General features: G+C 44.5%; 1 protein-coding gene across 3 annotated transcripts; it reads right to left on the bottom strand.

Moving 5' to 3' along the window:
- Nucleotides 1-4,886: 4,886 nt before the first annotated feature.
- On the bottom strand, nucleotides 4,887-13,941 carry LOC128404641 (trypsin-like). 3 transcript variants are annotated; one of them, XM_053370394.1, is made up of 6 exons: nucleotides 13,698-13,941; nucleotides 13,467-13,595; nucleotides 9,316-9,475; nucleotides 7,456-7,712; nucleotides 5,694-5,830; nucleotides 4,887-5,119 (listed from the first exon to the last, which is right to left on the bottom strand). In XM_053370394.1, the coding sequence occupies exons 1-6, from the start codon at nucleotides 13,738-13,740 to the stop codon at nucleotides 4,970-4,972; spliced, it is 876 nt and encodes a 291-aa protein (XP_053226369.1). In that variant the 5' UTR covers nucleotides 13,741-13,941; the 3' UTR covers nucleotides 4,887-4,969. The 3 variants fall into 3 exon arrangements, with proteins under 3 accessions (XP_053226369.1, XP_053226370.1, XP_053226371.1); XM_053370395.1 differs by lacking the exons at nucleotides 13,467-13,595; nucleotides 13,698-13,941 and adding an exon at nucleotides 12,390-12,429; XM_053370396.1 differs by lacking the exons at nucleotides 13,467-13,595; nucleotides 13,698-13,941 and adding an exon at nucleotides 12,390-12,429 and having other exon boundaries at nucleotides 9,319-9,475.
- Nucleotides 13,942-16,443: the final 2,502 nt, after the last annotated feature.

The raw sequence follows: 16,443 nt of genomic DNA, 5'->3' as shown, positions 1-16,443 counted from the left end.
ATTCGTCAATTACAACAGGACTTTCTGAAGGCATCTCTCCACATTTATACCTTCCCTAGGACCTTATCTCCTCAGCCCAAGGTCCCACCAGCTTTCCACTTCCCATAGTCTTGCATCAGCATGGTTAAAATAGACCTTGCAAGTGCCCAAGGTGATAACATAACCCCAGGTGCCTTATATCTGAAGTGAAACATTTCTAGGAATTGAGATGTTGTGGTGTGGGTAGTTCTGCCAATGTACACAGCTGAGTCCTGTCTTGGGCCCTGTTTCCGCCATCTTGGATGCTTATGAAACATCACAAATCCTGTAATCCTGTTCTGTGTGGGCTACAGCCAGCCCAGGGGAGTGCAGCATTCTAAAGCCCGTTGGAAGTGCAGGGCATGGAATTATATGGCAGATCAATGGCAGTCCCATGCTGAGCTTCGGCCAGACTGGAAATATACAGTGCCGAGGAAACCACCAAGCCCTGTTCATACATTGTTCTGACCTTCTTTAGCTTTACAGAGAATTTCATAACCTAATAACCACACTATTCTGGCTAGGGAGTGTTGTGAATCCTTTGTAGCTACAGATCCCACACACATACCCTCCAAATTTCAGGGACAGTCCCAGATTTAAAGAAGCCATTCTGGTTTCTTATTCGATCACGGAATGTCCCGCTTTTCCTTAGGACGTATGTTCACCAGAGAAATGTTGGAGGGAATGGAGTTATGCAGCCCCCAAGCCAAGGAGATAAGTAACTATACAACCTTTAGAAGACACTTGAAGGCATCCCTGTAGAGGGAAGTTGTTAAATGTTTCATGTTTTATTATGTTTTTATATATGTTGAAAGCAGTCCAGAGTGGGTGGAGCAAACCAGTCAGATAGGTAAAAGGTAAAGGGACCCCTGACCATTAGGTCCAGTCATGGCCGACTCTGGGGTTGCGGCACTCATCTCGCTTTATTGGCCGAGGGAGCCAGCATACAGCTTCCGGGTCATGTGGCCAGCATTACTAAGCAGCTTCTGGCAAACCAGAGCAGCGCACAGAAATGCCGTTTACCTTCCTTCCACAGCAGTACCTATTTATCTACTTGCACTTTGACGTGCTTTCAAACTGCCACGTTGGCAGGAGTAGGGACCAAGCAACGGGAGCTCACCCCATCGCAGGGATTCAAACCGCCAGCCTTCTGATCGCTGTGGTTTAACCCACAGCGCCACCCACGTCCCTCAGTCAGATAGGTAGAGTGGTATGATGATGATGATGATGGAATAGGACATCCTTATTTTCATAGGAGAAATGTTGGAGGACACGAGCTTTATGTGTGTGCACCATGCCCAGTAGTAGGAACAGCAGGAACATGCATGCCCCAGAATGCCCCAACTATCCTCAAATAAAAGGTCACCTATTGCCTCCTAAAGGCAGACATATCTCCAATTGCATCAGCTAGTAAAATCTGCCCAGTATCTTCTGAACTTGAATATGGACATGCACATCCGGGTGGGTGTAGTTGTGGTTATTTCATGTGTTTAGATTCTCCTGCCCAGCATATGACAAAATGTTGGCGCAGGGAGCATTCTTTCCCCTACCCTGGGTTGCAAAAGACTTCCCCCTGGCCTTGAGAAGTCAGAAAGATTCCAGAGATCAATTCTGCACTCCCTCATTAGCCTATCTATACAACGCTGTCAGACCCAGGTTTTTCCTTCCCAGAGGGGGAAAAAACTTTCCTGCTGGTTGGTGCCCATAGTTCTGGCACAGAGAATCGTGGAGAATTGTTGCTAGTGTAACACATGCAAGGGGGAGTGATACAGAAGCTTGCAGTTTTTCTTCTTCCCCTGCTCTTTCACATTTCACAGTAGCCTGAAATAGAGAAATTTAACATGGTATCTCCATGCCAGGAAAAGCTTCACCTGTTAATGGCACTGAGTGCTTCTCCTCCCCACCATGTTCATACCTCCTTTTTCCAGGGTTCATACCAGTTAATGCTACTTATCTTGGTTGAGATCCAGGCTGTAGAGAGACAGATTCATGGAGGATAAGGCTATGGGATAACTGTGCCCCTGAAGGACCAGACGCGCTGCTTGAGGGTCATTTTGGACTCACAGCTGTCCATGGAAGCACCGGTCAGTTATGTGTCCAGGGCAGCTGTCTACCAGCTCCATCTGGTACACCGACTGAGACCCTACCTGTCTCGCTAGAGTGGTGCATGCTCTAGTTATCTCCCTCTTGGACTACTGCAATGCGCTCTGTGTGGGGCTACCTTTGAAGGTGACTCAGAAACTACAACAAATCTAGAATGTGGCAGCTAGACTGGTGTCCAGGAGTGGCTACTGGGACCATATAACACTGGTCCTAAAGGATCAACACTGGCTCCCAGTACGTTTCTGAGCACAATTCAAAGTGTTGGTGCTGACCTTTAAAGCCCTAAATGACCTCAACCCAGCATACCTGAAGGAGTGCTTCCACCTCCATCATCCAGTCTGGACACTGAGATCTATCTCTGAGGGCCTTCTGGCGGTTCCCTCACTATGAGAAATGAGGTTGCAGGGAACCAGGCAGAGGGCCTTCTCGGTAGTGGCCCCTCCCTGTGGAACACCTCTTTTCAATGTAAACCTATGTATATAGACCTCCACAGGTCTCAAGTCCTTTGGGGAAGAGATGTGTGACTCATTGGTAGCACTTCCGCCTTGTGTGTAGCAGGTCCACCATTTAATCTGCAGCATGCCCAGGTAGGATTGGGAGAGAACTCCCTCCAAAATCTGCAGAGCCACCCCAGTCCATGCTGACAATGCTGAGGATTTTCAGAAAAGTCTTTGTGCCTGATAGACTGTTCTTTATCAGGCGGTGGATGACCCCCGTTCTATCCTCCAAGCACGAATGGTTCTCCAGTTTGTGACTGATCTGTGTAATACATGGGTTCTGGTAATCAGCTGCTTGAGTCGACAGAGTTTGACCTGGCTTTCTCAAAGCATCTGGCTAGACAATAATGGTGTTATAGATTGTGGGGGGGGGGGATGACTCCTAGAAATTAATAAATGGTAGGGTTTTGATGACTTGGGATGTGAATGGAGAAATACAAGCTGCAGAGGGATTCCTGGGCCAGCCTATGCAAAAGGTCCTGGCCAAGCTAGGGCCATTAAGAAACAATGTGGGGCCATTGAGGGCCATTTGGCAGCACAGGAGAACTGTCCTTCCCCCCTGCCCTGAGGTGTGAACAGACTGGGGGGGTTGGAAGGTTGCCTGGGTAACTGGGTGTGAGGTGACATGAAAAGAGTGTATTTAACAAGGTGTGCTGAGAGGAAGAAGGGAGGAAAAAGAGAAAGAGGTGCCCTGGACTCTAGCGCTGCCCTGCTGGTGGGAACAAGCCCCTCTTGAGATGGCCATGCTTTAAGATCTGGGCTTCATCTAAAATCAGGTGTAAATACAGTGGTACCTCAGGTTAAGAACTTAATTCGTTCTGGAGGTCTGTTCTTAACCTGAAACTGTTCTTAACCTGAGGTACCACTTTAGCTAATGGGGCCTCCCACTGCTGCCACGCGATTTCTGTTCTCATCCTGAGGTAAAGTTCTTAACCTGAGGTACTATATCTGGGTTAGCAGAGTCTGTAACCTGAAGCGTCTGTAACCCGAGGTACCACTGTATGTGAATAAATCACATTTTTAAAGCTACCACAGCCTCCGCCATGTCTTCAATTCCCCAAAGAACCACAGACCCTGGATTTGTGCCTGGTACCCCATGGGCTCTTGCCACTGTTCAGCATAGAAATGGGGAAGCACCTAACTTTTGTAACAATATATTTAAACAGGAGGATTCTCGGTTTTATCCAGGAGGGCAATTCTTCATTATTCATTCATTAGACTCGTATTTGTTTTGGTACCTACATGCATTTTTGTTCTTTGGTTCTTGCTTTTGACTTTAGGGGTGGGTGGGAAAGTTGCTGTCGCCATGGGGGTGGTGATAGCAAAACTGATTTCAGTAGTTAACAGCTGTGGGGGCACTTATTTGTGTTAGCTACTATTCCCCCCCCCCGGAATGTCGTACAATTAATTATGGATAAATAAAGCGGCAGCCTCTAAGAGCATCAGCCCCCAAAGCCAGGTAAGCTTCACTGCCAACAAATGGGTACAAATGGGGCAAGAAATCTACACAACCATTCATTGCCCAATGCATTTATTTTGACACTGAACCCCATTTGGTTCGATTCTCCATTCATTCCAAAATGAACTTACTTCCTTAATGGGTGTTATAATTAGTGCTTTTTTCGGGGGTATGCAGGGGTACGCATACCCCTAAACATTTTGTGAATCTAATGGGAGATGAAACTAAAAAATGTATAAAAAAATAGTTTCTTCTCTAGCACAGTTCCGTTGCTACCCCTGATGGCAGCCTCATTTCTTGTCATGCTGTTTCCTGAGCCTCAGAAGGAAGCGAGCGTTTAATGTGTGAAGTAGGAATTGGAATCTAGCATGGTGATTGGTCAGTTTCGTTGTTACCACCTCCGCTGGCGGCTTCCTTTTCTTTCCCAGTGTTTCCTGAGTCTCAGATAGAAGCGAGCGTTTAATGTGTGAAGCAGTGTGGAATGTGGATGTGTGGTGTTTTACTGATGAAAGTTTGGCCTCATTGAGGGGCAGTATTTCAGTATGAGTAATGCATGTTCTTTGTACTTTTGTCCATTTACTGTATTTAATTTCCCCGATTTGAACTATAAAATGGTCATTTTCTTGAGTCAAAATGAGAGTACCCCTAAACATTTTTTTAGGGGGAAAAGCACTGGTTATAATAGTCAGGAATACTGTGTGACAGGAATGTTTAACACAGATGTCCAGTATAAAAACATCAAAGTATAGAGGGGGGAATTAGTTCACTTTTGGAACTCTGCTAACTCATGAAATAAAAAGATAGCTGCATCACATGATCTGACTTTATTTAGCACAACGGTGCTGAATTAAACAGAAGAAAAGGCAGATATCCAAAGACAGGGATGGATCTTTCAGTTGGCCGCAATTGTTTCTTGGATCCAGTCCACATAGTTACAGACCTTGGTGTATACGCCAGGAAAACCTTTCAGAGCACATCCTATGCCCCAAGACACAATTCCTTGGAGCTCCCCATTGCATACCATGGGTCCACCAGAATCCCCCTGTAAATAAAAGATTTGGGTAGTTAAGAAACGTCTGTTTTTAGTTGGGTACCAATTTATGCATCTGACTATGGCATTCTAAAGGGGAAAAAACAGACACACACACACACAAACACACACACACACACACACACACACACACTCTCCTCTGAAGGTCTTCAAAGGGGTTTCATTTTCCCAACTTAGCACTGGAGATGGCTTGAACCCCTAGCCTCTACTCCACAACAAGCCAATGTTTCCCAGTTTGGATTCAACCTGCCTTCTAGAATGTGTTCTATTTTCAATGTATGGAATATCATCTTCTATTTGTGCACAGCTGGTTTTCCCTGTCTAAGTGAAGAACCTCGCATTTATCCCTATTGGAATTCATTTTATCAGTTTGGTTCCCATTCTCCAATCTGTTAAGGTCATTTCGAATCCTGATTCTGTCATCTTGCGGCATTGGCTAACCCTCCCCCAGTTTGGTGTCATCTGCAAATGTGACCCGCACGATTCTTCTAATTAAAGGCACAAGTGTAGCAGCAACAGCATTGTCTCTCGGTAAAAGAAAAAAAGGCACAAAAAAGCATCTCACATCACAGGAATCTTTGCCGCCTTCCAGGTACCCTGCGCATATCATGTTTGGGGTGATTTGCCCCACCAGGGCATCCTTGCACTCGGTGTCACTTAGAACGGGAGCATCCAAGCACTGAAGAAGCTCTGGCAAGTTGACTGCCCCAAAATGGAGTGGGTGGGGAAAAAAGAATTAAGGAATGTTATTATAAACCAAGAAATTAAGAAAGAAGCAAGAACTACTGAACCACAACATGACCTGTGATATTGTATAGTGTTCCTGGGGCCATACCACTACAGTTTGCAAAGTTCAGGAATTACACCAGGAATTAAACCACCAAAAACTTGCCCTTTCTATGTACCTACTTTGTAGTTTGCTATTTTCCTCATCCCTCCCTGCCTTGTTTTTCCTTTTATGTTGTGTTGGTAAAATGGAAAACTTGCAAGCAGGCAAGTTTTAATTTTAATTGATGGTACATAAGCCACCTTGGGGATGGTACATAATTGTTTTAATTGATGGTACATAAGCCACCTTGGGGATGCGGGTGGCGCTGTGGTCTAAACCACAGAGCCTAGGGCTTGCCGATCGGAAGGTCGGCGGTTCGAATCCCCAAGACGGGGTGAGCTCCCGTTGCTCGGTCCCTGCTCCTGCCAACCAAGCAGTTTGAAAGCATGTCAAAGTGCAAGTAGATAAATAGGTACCACTCTGGCGGGAAGGTAAATGGTGTTTTCGTGCGCTGCTCTGGTTTCACCAGAAGCGGCTTAGTCACATTGGCCACATGACCCAGAAAAACTGTCTGCGGACAAACGTCGGCTCCCTCGGCCTGTAAAGCAAGATGAGCGCTGCAACCCCAGAGTCATTTGCGACTGGACTTAACTGTCAGGGGTCCTTTACCTTTACCTTTAAGCCACCTTAGAAGCCTTTTTTTGACTCAACAGTGGGGGTACCAATGATCTAAATAACAATCCCATAAGAAATGAGTTTCAGTTTAATCTCCCTAACGTACCACATTTCAATATTTGGGCAGGTTTGTTTTCTACTGAGAAGCATCCAAACATGCCATTTCTCCATTTGAAATGGTACATGGGCTGTGGAATAGCCAGGGAAGAAAAGGTTAAGCAGCCCCTGCATGTGCTGCTATAAATTATTCTTATTGGTACTATTCTTCTTCTTCCATTATTATTATTATTATTATTATTATTATTATTATTATTATTATTACCATTATTATTATTATATTCGCTGAATAATTGATGCTTTTTGAATTATGGTGCTGGCAGAGACTCTTGAGAGTCCCATGGACTGCAAGAAGATCAAACGCATCCATTCTTAAGGAAATCAGCCCTGAGTGCTCACTGGAAGGACAGATCCTGAAACTGAGGCTCCAATACTTTGGCCAGCTCATGAGAAGAGAAGACTCCCTGGAAAAGACCCTGATGTTGGGAAAGATGGAGGGCACAAGGAGAAGGGGACGACAGAAGACGAGGTGGTTGGACAGTGTTCTCGAAGCTACGAACATGAGTTTGACCAAACTGTGGGAGGCAGTGGAAGACAGGAGCGCCTGGCGTGCTCTGGTCCATGGGGGTCACGAAGAGTCGGACACGACTAAATGACTAAACAACAACAACAACAACAACATTATTATTATTACTGCTACTACTACTAAAAGTGCTGAGAGGCTGCTAGATGCACCTCCATGGCAATGTCTAGTTTGGCCTTGAATTCCTGCAGAAAGAAAAGTTGCTCTGTGTGATTTGAATGCATGAAACATCCTTTAACTCACATCCATCACTGAGGGTGTTGCCCCATCCTGAGATCAGGCACTCGGTCCCAGCAGCTACACATTTTGAAGGCAAGGAAATGGCTCGGACGCGGGAGTTCAGGTTGGCAGGGGTAGCCAGCTTGATGAGCATAATGTCGTTGTCTGTGGTAACCGGGTCATACTTGGGATGGGGAATTTGTTTCTCTGCATCAATGAGCTCCTCTGACCCTTCCAGGACATTTATGTTGTATTCCCCAAGCCTCACCTGGATGCGGAAACTGAAATATTTGCAACACGTTACAGTGGTCATTATTAAGTGTATGTTACAGTGTGGAATTCTCAGCCAAAGTCCAAAATGTTTAATCTAAACAAAGCTCTGGAATGTGATATGGTTGATTCATGTAGAGCATGTGCAGAAAAGTGCCAGAAAAACCACCGACAAAATGGAAAGAAGCAGAAGTCCCACTAAAGGAAGAATGGATAAAAAAACCTCATGGAATATGCAGAAATGGTGAAACTTACCAGAAGAGTAAGAAATCCAGATAACAAACTTTTTATAAAAGAATGGAAATGGTTTATTGAATATTTACAGATAAATTGTGAACAGATAAGAACATTAGCAGGCTTATTGTAATAACCTGCAGTTTCACAAGAGTATTTATTTACAGTAGATAATTAAATGAGCAAGTGAAATGAATTTGGATATCCAGAAGATTTTATTTTTTTTAAATTAAGGAACTGCAGAAAAACAGGGAAGGAAGTCAAGTTCTGAAATGTTAAACAGATTTGTAAAACTAATGAAATGTATAAACTTGAAAAGTATAAAGAAAAACTTAAAAAAGAAAGAAAAATAAAATCCACAGACAATCTTCCAGGTCATATTTAAGGCCAGGCAGTGATTAAAAAAGGAAGCTTAGGATTGTCAACAACTGTTTAGCAAATGGCAAGGGATATGTGTAGCAAAGCTTTGGAAAGACGCAAAAGTTCCTATGAGGAAATGCTGGTTGCCCAAACTGTGTGAACTCAACTTTAGGTTAATTCTTTGGTTATTATTATTTTCAAATGCATGGATAAGAGAAGGTATACATTCATAACTCAATGGAAGTCTTTTATGTCATTTAGGGAAGTTTTTAATATTTGATGTTTTATTCTGTTTTTAATCTGTTGGGAACTGCCTGGAGTGGCTGGGGAGGCCCAGCCGGATGGGCTGGGTATAAATAATAAATTATTATTACTATTATTATTTCATGATGATGGGGGCACTGACTTGAAAGCTGCAAGCACATTCCCCCTCCCTCACAGAAGCCATCACCACAAACATTTGACCCAAGGTTACTGTGCGGCTATGTGGAGAATTAGGGATGCGGGTGGCGCTGTGAGTTAAACCACAGAGCCTAGGATTTGCCAATCAGAAGGTCAGTGGTTCGAATCCCCGTGACGGGGTGAGCTCCCGTTGCTCAGTCCCTGCTCCTGCCCACCTAGCAGTTCGAAAGCACATCACAGTGCAAGTAGATAAATAGGTACCGCTCAGGCGGGAAGGTAAACGGCGTTTCCGTGCGCTGCTCTGGTTCACCAGAAGCGGCTTAGTCATGCTGGCCACATGACCCGGAAGCTGTATGCCAGCTCCCTCGGCCAATAAAGCGAGAGGAGCGCCGCAACCCCAGAGTCGGCCACGACTGGACCTAATGGTCAGGGGTCCCTTTACCTTTATGTGGAGAATTTCTTTCTTTGATCTGTCCTGAGTAACTGCAGCATGTAGATGCCAAGGTACCAGCCTCCCTGGTGACACCCTAGTCCCATCCAAACTTTGTTAGCTCTGAAAGAAGGTTACGGGGAGAGGGAAACAGAGCCTAAGCAAGGATTTGAATGTTCTTTACTCACGACTGGAAGCAGTGAGCAGCTGATACGACCCATTGACTGCTGATGAGAGAGCCCCCACAGAAGTGATATCCAGCATTCAGAGACACCTGGTAGGGGACCGAGAGCTCCTGGCAGGTGTAGCCTCCCACAATCTTGTCGTCATCATCAAAGGGGACAGCAGCTGTGACAGCCAAGGACAGTTGTCAACCAAGCAAAGTGACGATCACCCTGCTATATTCGCCAGAAATGCATAATCTTATTGAACAGAAGCGTCTTGAATCCTGAAGATCCTTTTACTTATTTTTTGCCAGTTCGCTGCACACAATGACTGGCACCACATTTCTTATGGATAGGCCAAAGATTGGATTGCACGAATGCTTTAAATCAGGGGAAGTTTTTTTGTGGTGCCCTTCAAATATTTCATTTCATTTCACTTTTAATTTGTGTACTGCCTTTCTAGATTACTATAAACAAGGCGTTTTACTGAAGAAACAACAAAATAGACAGCAAAGATTGCACACGTAATAACAGTCTGATCCAATACAGTGGTACCTTGCTACTCGAACAGCTCGTCTCCCAAACAAATTGGCTCCCAAACACCGCAAACCTGGAAGTGAGTGTTCCGGTTTGCAAACATTTTTTAGAATCTGAACGTCCGACGTGGCTTCTAATTGAGTGCAGGAAGCTCCTGCAGCCAATCGGAAGCCATGGCTTGGTTTTCAAACGGTTTCAGGAGTCAAACAAACTCCCAGAACGGATTAAGTTTGAGAACCAAGGTACCAGTGTACAAAAAAGTCACAATAGCTTTAAAATAAGCAACCTATATCAAATAAAGCAATATTCAATAATCCATTAAAATATAATAGTCAACAGTAAAATTAAATACCAGCAAATAATAATTAAACATTTTATACTTATCAATTACAATCAAGAATTAGTAAACTATAATCATAGTCACAATGCATAAAAATTCCAGAAAGCATACGAAACCATGTAAAAAGATCCAACTGAGAAACAAGGACACAGATAAAATTATTTTTTAAAAAATATCTCCTCTTCTCTCTTCTGCTGTTCTCAAATCATGGTCTGGGAAAGTCTACTGGGGCTGGAGGGTTGGGCAAAGCAGGTGGAAAAAGCCATTGCCTGATGGTCAGCAGAAAGTCTCTCTCTCCATATTGATGGACTACAGCTCTCATAATCCCTGACTGTGGGTAATACTTGCTGGGGATGATGGGAGTTGGAGTCCAACAACATTTTGAGAGCCCTGCATCGCCTAAACTTTTACGAGGCACCATCACTCCTGAAGCAACTGTGCCGTGCTAAAATCCACCATGCTCTCTGTTTTCAGCTGCAGAGCAGAGGCTGCAACAAAACTTCTGCACAAACTTCTGCACAAACTAAACGGCCTCGGTCCTGTATACCTGAAGGAGCGTCTCCACCCCCATCGTTCAGCCCGGACACTGAGATCCAGCGCCGAGGGCCTTCTGGCGGTTCCCTCATTGCGAGAAGTGAGGCTACAGGGAACCAGACAGAGGGCCTTCTCGGTAGTGGCGCCCGCCCTGTGGAACGCCCTCCCATCAGATGTCAAAGAGATAAGTAATTACCTGACATTCAGAAGACATCTTAAGGCAGCCCTGTTCAGGGAAGTTTTTAATATGTAACGCTGTACTGTTTTTAACACTGATTGGGAGCCGCCCAGAGTGGCTGGGGAAACTCAGCCAGATGGGCGGGGTATAAATAATAAATTATTATTATTATTATTATTATTTATCATTACATAAGGCTCTCCAGTGTACCGAGTACTGAAGTTATTGCCACAGTTTTCTTTGAAACACAACCCTGTTGAAGGTTGGTTTGGCTAAGGTAGTGCCTTGCCAAATCATGCAGTGAACCGGGGAACTGAGCGAGGTGGAGGTCTTTGCAAAACAGTGGCGATATGGTGGCTCTAGCTATGAATAGTGCTGGCCCAAGACATTCTGGCAGCTGAGGTGAACCACAAAATGGCTCCTCACTGCAACCCCAACTAGGGAAGAAGGGGTGAGTGAAGATCTACATCAGGAACAAGGGGTGGGGGGCAAAAAAACCTTCATTGGGAACAAGGGTGGGAGGAGACCAGCAGTGCCTCCTATCGCCAAAAGGCCTCTGCAGAGGTGGCGTTGGGTATGGGGCTGCCGAGGAGGCAGCAGATGTGGCCTTCAAGGAGTAGGTCACACCCTGGAGACTAGATCTGCTGCCCTGTGGATGCTGCTGCCTGAGGCAATTGCCTCACCTTGCCTCATGGTTGGTCCGGCCCTGACCATGAAGACCTGTAAAGGTAAAGGGACCCCTGACCATTAGGTCCAGTCGTGACCGACTCTGGGGTTGCGGCGCTCGTCTCGCTTTATTGGCCGAAGGAGCCGGCATACAGCTTCCGGGTCATGTGGCCAGCATGACTAAGCCGCTTCTGGCAAACCAGAGCAGCACACGGAAACGCCGTTTACCTTCCCGTCGGAGCGGTACCTAATTATCTACTTGCACTTTGACGTGCTTTCGAACTGCTAGGTTGGCAGGAGCTGGGACCGAGCAACGGGAGCTCACCCCGTCGCGGGGATTCGAACCGTTGACCTTCTGATTGGCAAGTCCTAGGCTCTGTGGTTTAACCCACAGCGCCACCCACGTCCCATATGAAGACCTGTATGTTAGTTCAAACAAACAAACAAACAAACAAACAAACAAACAAGCAAACCCAAGAACAGTCTAAAGCTGGGCCTTTTTTTCAGCCAGAAATCACCAGAACTCAGTTCCAGCACCTTTCTCAGATGCACATCATTGCCATTCTAAGAAAACGAAGGAGAAGTTCATGGAGAGTTCCGGCACCTCTTTTGCTAGGAAAAAATGCACTGGGCTTAGGGCACTACAGGCGGCTTGCTCCATGTGTTTGTATGCTAGCCCTACCCCTGCTCACAACGGCGTTATCCCAGCAGGTTGACAAATATAACTCCTGGATGGCGTTTGCTGTCTCCAATGGAGCCTATGATAGAAAATTATTATTATTATTTTTTTTAGTTGTCCTGAGTTCCAAGGAGAGAAAGATGAAGCAGCATCAAAGGACCCACCCGCTACTCCCAGACAGGTAAAGATCAAGAGGAACTTCATGGTGTCTCTGCCAATGATCACTCTACCTGCTCAGAGTAGAAAACTGGTGGAGGTTTCATGTCCTAAATAGCCGCTAGCAGGCTTTGTCTGGCTGAACGCCCACCTCCCAAGGTCATCACGGCAGCTTTTCACTTCCCAGGATCTCAGGATAATTTGAGCATTTTATCATATGGAAAAGTGATAAAGACATGCTATTTCCAATAATAGAAAAGGCAAATGTTGCAGCCTGAGGCTGCCAGGTCATCCAGCAAACCTGCCTGGCCCTGAACACTGTTTTATAATGTTTATAATGTCCCGAATCCAAACTCCTTAGAGGATTCTGGAGCACATGCTCTGCCTGAGAGTTTCCCATTCCCAGAAGCCCCGCAGAGGAATTGGAATCTCACATTGGTCCATACATGGTTGTTATGTACTGAGTTGAATAGGATCCAAAATGCAGCAGTCTGATTAATCCTAGAACAATAGGATCCAAAATGCAGCAGTCTGATTGGTCCTAGAACAATAGGATCCAAAATGCAGCAGTCTGATTGGTCCTAGAACAATGCAGCAGTATGATTGGTCCACAGGAACCACCCAATCCAGCTCCAGGTGGGAGTGAATCCACAACCTGATTGGCCTACAGGAGAATCCCGGAATTAGCCAATCACGTGCAGCCCATTGTGTAAATAATGTATATAAAGCAGATATTGTGGGGAAACTTCCACTCCTCCTCACCACTAAGAGCTGAATAAAGAGCATGAAATCCACTCTCGACTCCGAGTATATTTCATGGTAAATGGATTCGTACCACTCAAGCACAGTTGCCCACACAGGCAGAGTGATGAGGACACACAGAGGATTTTGTAGGAAGGAGAGGTTACTTTGAACTGCTGTGTCTCTGCTGCTTGCACAGAAATACACAGCTGAATCTTCCTGCTTTGCAGGGGAAATATTCAGGATCAAGCGATCTGTGCTGGGCATATCAGCTGTGAACCGGTCAGAAACATTGCCTGCAGGCTGTTGCTGGGTATAATAGAAGTGAAAGAGGAGCTGTAGACCTGGCTCGGCACCCTGGCGGTACCAGAACATGACGTTGTGCTGATATTTTTGTTCGCACTCAATCCGTGCAGTTTTGTCTTCCTGCAACACCAGGCTCCATGGCTGGGTGATCTCAGCATTTGAGAATCCTGAAAGAGAAAGAGGAAAGTGGAAATTTAAACCTGGGTCTCGGATTAGAATATTAAAAGCTACCTGTAAAGCAGAGAAGAGGATTCTGACAAAGGACTTACTCAATTTTAAGAAGCACATAGCCACACACCAGTTGATCCACATCTCTGAGCTCTTTGCAAGTGTCGAATGTGGCTTTTATGTGACTGTATTATATCGGCTTCCTTCCCCGGCACCAACAGTCTGGTTCTGTCTATATGAACACAACAAAGCTCTCTTAGAAACAGGAGTTCAGTAGTCCTCCCTGTGCAACCCAAACTGGGATTGTTAACATGTTTTGTGAGACTCTTAAATTTGTGCAGAGGTATCAAGATATTCCTCTCACACACACCCTCACCCAGGGATGACTAGCAGAGATGTTTAATCGCAGACTTTGGTCTAGAAATTTGGGTTGTCTCTGAGCAGCTGAAGGAAGCTCCACCTACAAGATAGTCTCACCACATCTCAAAAGGACGCTGTAGTCTAGGAATAGGGAAGCAAAAACAATCACCTTTCCTTTTAGGCTAGCCTAAAGCTGTGGTTTTCCCAGTAGTGATGTATGGAAGTGAGAGCTGGACCATAAAGAAGGCTTATCGCCAAAGAATTGATGCTTTTGAATTATGGTGCTGGAGGAGACTCTTGAGAGTCCCATGGACTGCAAGAAGATCAAACCTATCCATTCTTAAGGAAATCAGCCCTGAGTGCTCACTGGAAGGACAGATCCTGAAGCTGAGGCTCCAAGACTTTGGGCACCTCATGAGAAGAGAAGACTCCCTGGAAAAGACCCTGATGTTGGGAATGATGGAGGGCACAAGGAGAAGGGGACGACAGAGGACGAGATGGTTGGATAGTGGTCTCGAAGCTACCAGCATGAGTTTGACCAAACTGCGGGAGGCAGTGGAAGACAGGAGTGCCTGGTGTGCTCTGGTCTAGGGGGTCACGAAGAATCGGACACGACTAAATGACTAAACAACAACATGAGGGTTATTTGCATTTAATGTAATTGTTACAAGATAAGATATATAAGAATTGTGTGGAGAGACAGAAATCCCTCTCTCCTTAACTCTAAAACTCAAGAGCCTGATGGAATGAATTGGCTGTAGATTCGGGTCAAAGAAAAGAAAAGATTTCTACACAAGATACGCAAATAACTGTCAGGATGTTGTCAGCAGCTCCCAGCTAGTTACCCAGGAAAGTATAAAGACAAGGGAAAATTTATTACCGTCCTTTTTTATTTCAGTCTTTACAGAGAGAGGCTATAGAATCCAGCCTCTTGGATAATGGGGTTGTCCTGAGTGAATCTCCACCCCCCGTCTCTCCCACTTCCTCATTCGTCATTCTCATCATCTCCTCTAGGGGTGCTGCTACATGCCCTCTGTCTTTGAGCTCTTTGCTCTTCTACTTTTAAGGCTTGCCAGGTTCTGGGAGATGGGCGGGGGGGGTTGGAATGCTTCCCCCCCCCCCAGATGATCTTTATTGAATTTTTAGTTACATACTGTACATACACATACATTATATTTCACATTTGTTCTTGCTCTCCCAAGCTGACTTCCCTCCTTCCTTCTTCTGGCTTTTTTATGTCCTCTTTGACTTTTCGCATTGTCTTTGTCCATTTCCCACAAGATTGTTCTTCTTCATTTTTTCCATTAAATGTCCGTAAACAAATAAATCTATATATACAAATTCTTGCTGTCATTCTATATTCATTTACAAATATTGTTCAATAATAATCCTAATATACATTTTTAATTCATTTTGATATTATCATCCAGTAAATTTCTTGTATTTTCCCGTTGTGAGATATTATTTTAATTCTACTGGTTTCCCTATTTCACATCATCTTCTCTATATATAACATAAATTTTCCCCATTCTTTTTGATATGTTTCATCCCCCTGATGTCAAATTTCTGCTGTTAATTTGGCTATTTCTGTGTACTCCATAACCTTGTACTGCCATTCTTCTATTGTAGGCAATTTTTGCTGTTTCCATACCTGAGCCTGCAATAACCTCGCCACTGTTGTTGTGTATAAGAACAGTTTCTGGTCATTCTTGTCAATGTCTTGTGGAATGCTTTCTAAAGACACTGTGTCAGCCAGCTTACTGGGAAATGATATATAATGAATTGAAAAAGATGTTTAAAAGAACGTATGTAAAAGAAACAGAAGTCCTGCTTTGGGGGATGATAGGGACAGAACTACCCAAACTGTATAGAAATTTATTAATGTGTTTAACTACAGCAGCAAGAATGTTACTTGCCCCAAAATGGAACGAAGCAGAAGTCCCAGCGAAAGGAGAATGGATACAAAAACTTATGGAATATGCAGAAATGGCGAAACTTACCGGAAAAATAAGAAATCAAGATAACAAACTTTTTATAAAAGAATGGAAATGGTTTATTGAATATTTACAAATAAATTGTAAACAGATAAGAACATTGGCAGGATTATTGTAATAACCTGCAGTGTTATAAGTGTATATATTTAACGGAGATGAATAAATGAGCAAATTAATTTCGATACGCAGAAAATATTAAAAATAATTTTAAGGAACCGCAGAAAGAGGGGGAAGGAATTCAAGTTTTGAAATGTTCAATTGATTGTAAAATTATTGAAATGTATGAAATTGAAAATCATAAATAATGCTGCGGGCCATAAGCTCTTACCCTCCAACATTTCTCCGATGAAAATAGGGGCATCCTAAGGAAAAGTGGGACATTCCGGGATCAAATCAGAAACAGGATGGCTTCTGTAAATTTAGGACTGTCCCTGGAAAATAGGCACATGTAGAGGGTCCGTAAGCCCACAGTGGCAGATAGTGCTGCTGTTTC

This window comes from Podarcis raffonei, chromosome 17 (assembly GCF_027172205.1).
Source record: "Podarcis raffonei isolate rPodRaf1 chromosome 17, rPodRaf1.pri, whole genome shotgun sequence".
NCBI lineage: Eukaryota > Metazoa > Chordata > Lepidosauria > Squamata > Lacertidae > Podarcis > Podarcis raffonei.
Note: the sequence above shows the minus strand (reverse complement) of the source record. Positions and strands in the feature narration are given on the sequence as shown.

Excerpts from the sequence above, each read along its gene's own strand:
- LOC128404641 (XM_053370394.1), bottom strand. The coding sequence starts at position 13,740 with ATGTGGATCAACTGGTGTGTGGCTATGTGCTTCTTAAAATTGA. Across the intron at positions 5,831-7,455 it reads CAACACCCTCAGTGATGGAT|TCAACTTGCCAGAGCTTCTT; the intron begins GTGAGTTAAAGG and ends ATTTTGGGGCAG. Across the intron at positions 5,120-5,693 it reads GCGGCAAAGATTCCTGTGAT|GGGGATTCTGGTGGACCCAT; the intron begins GTGAGATGCTTT and ends TTTTATTTACAG.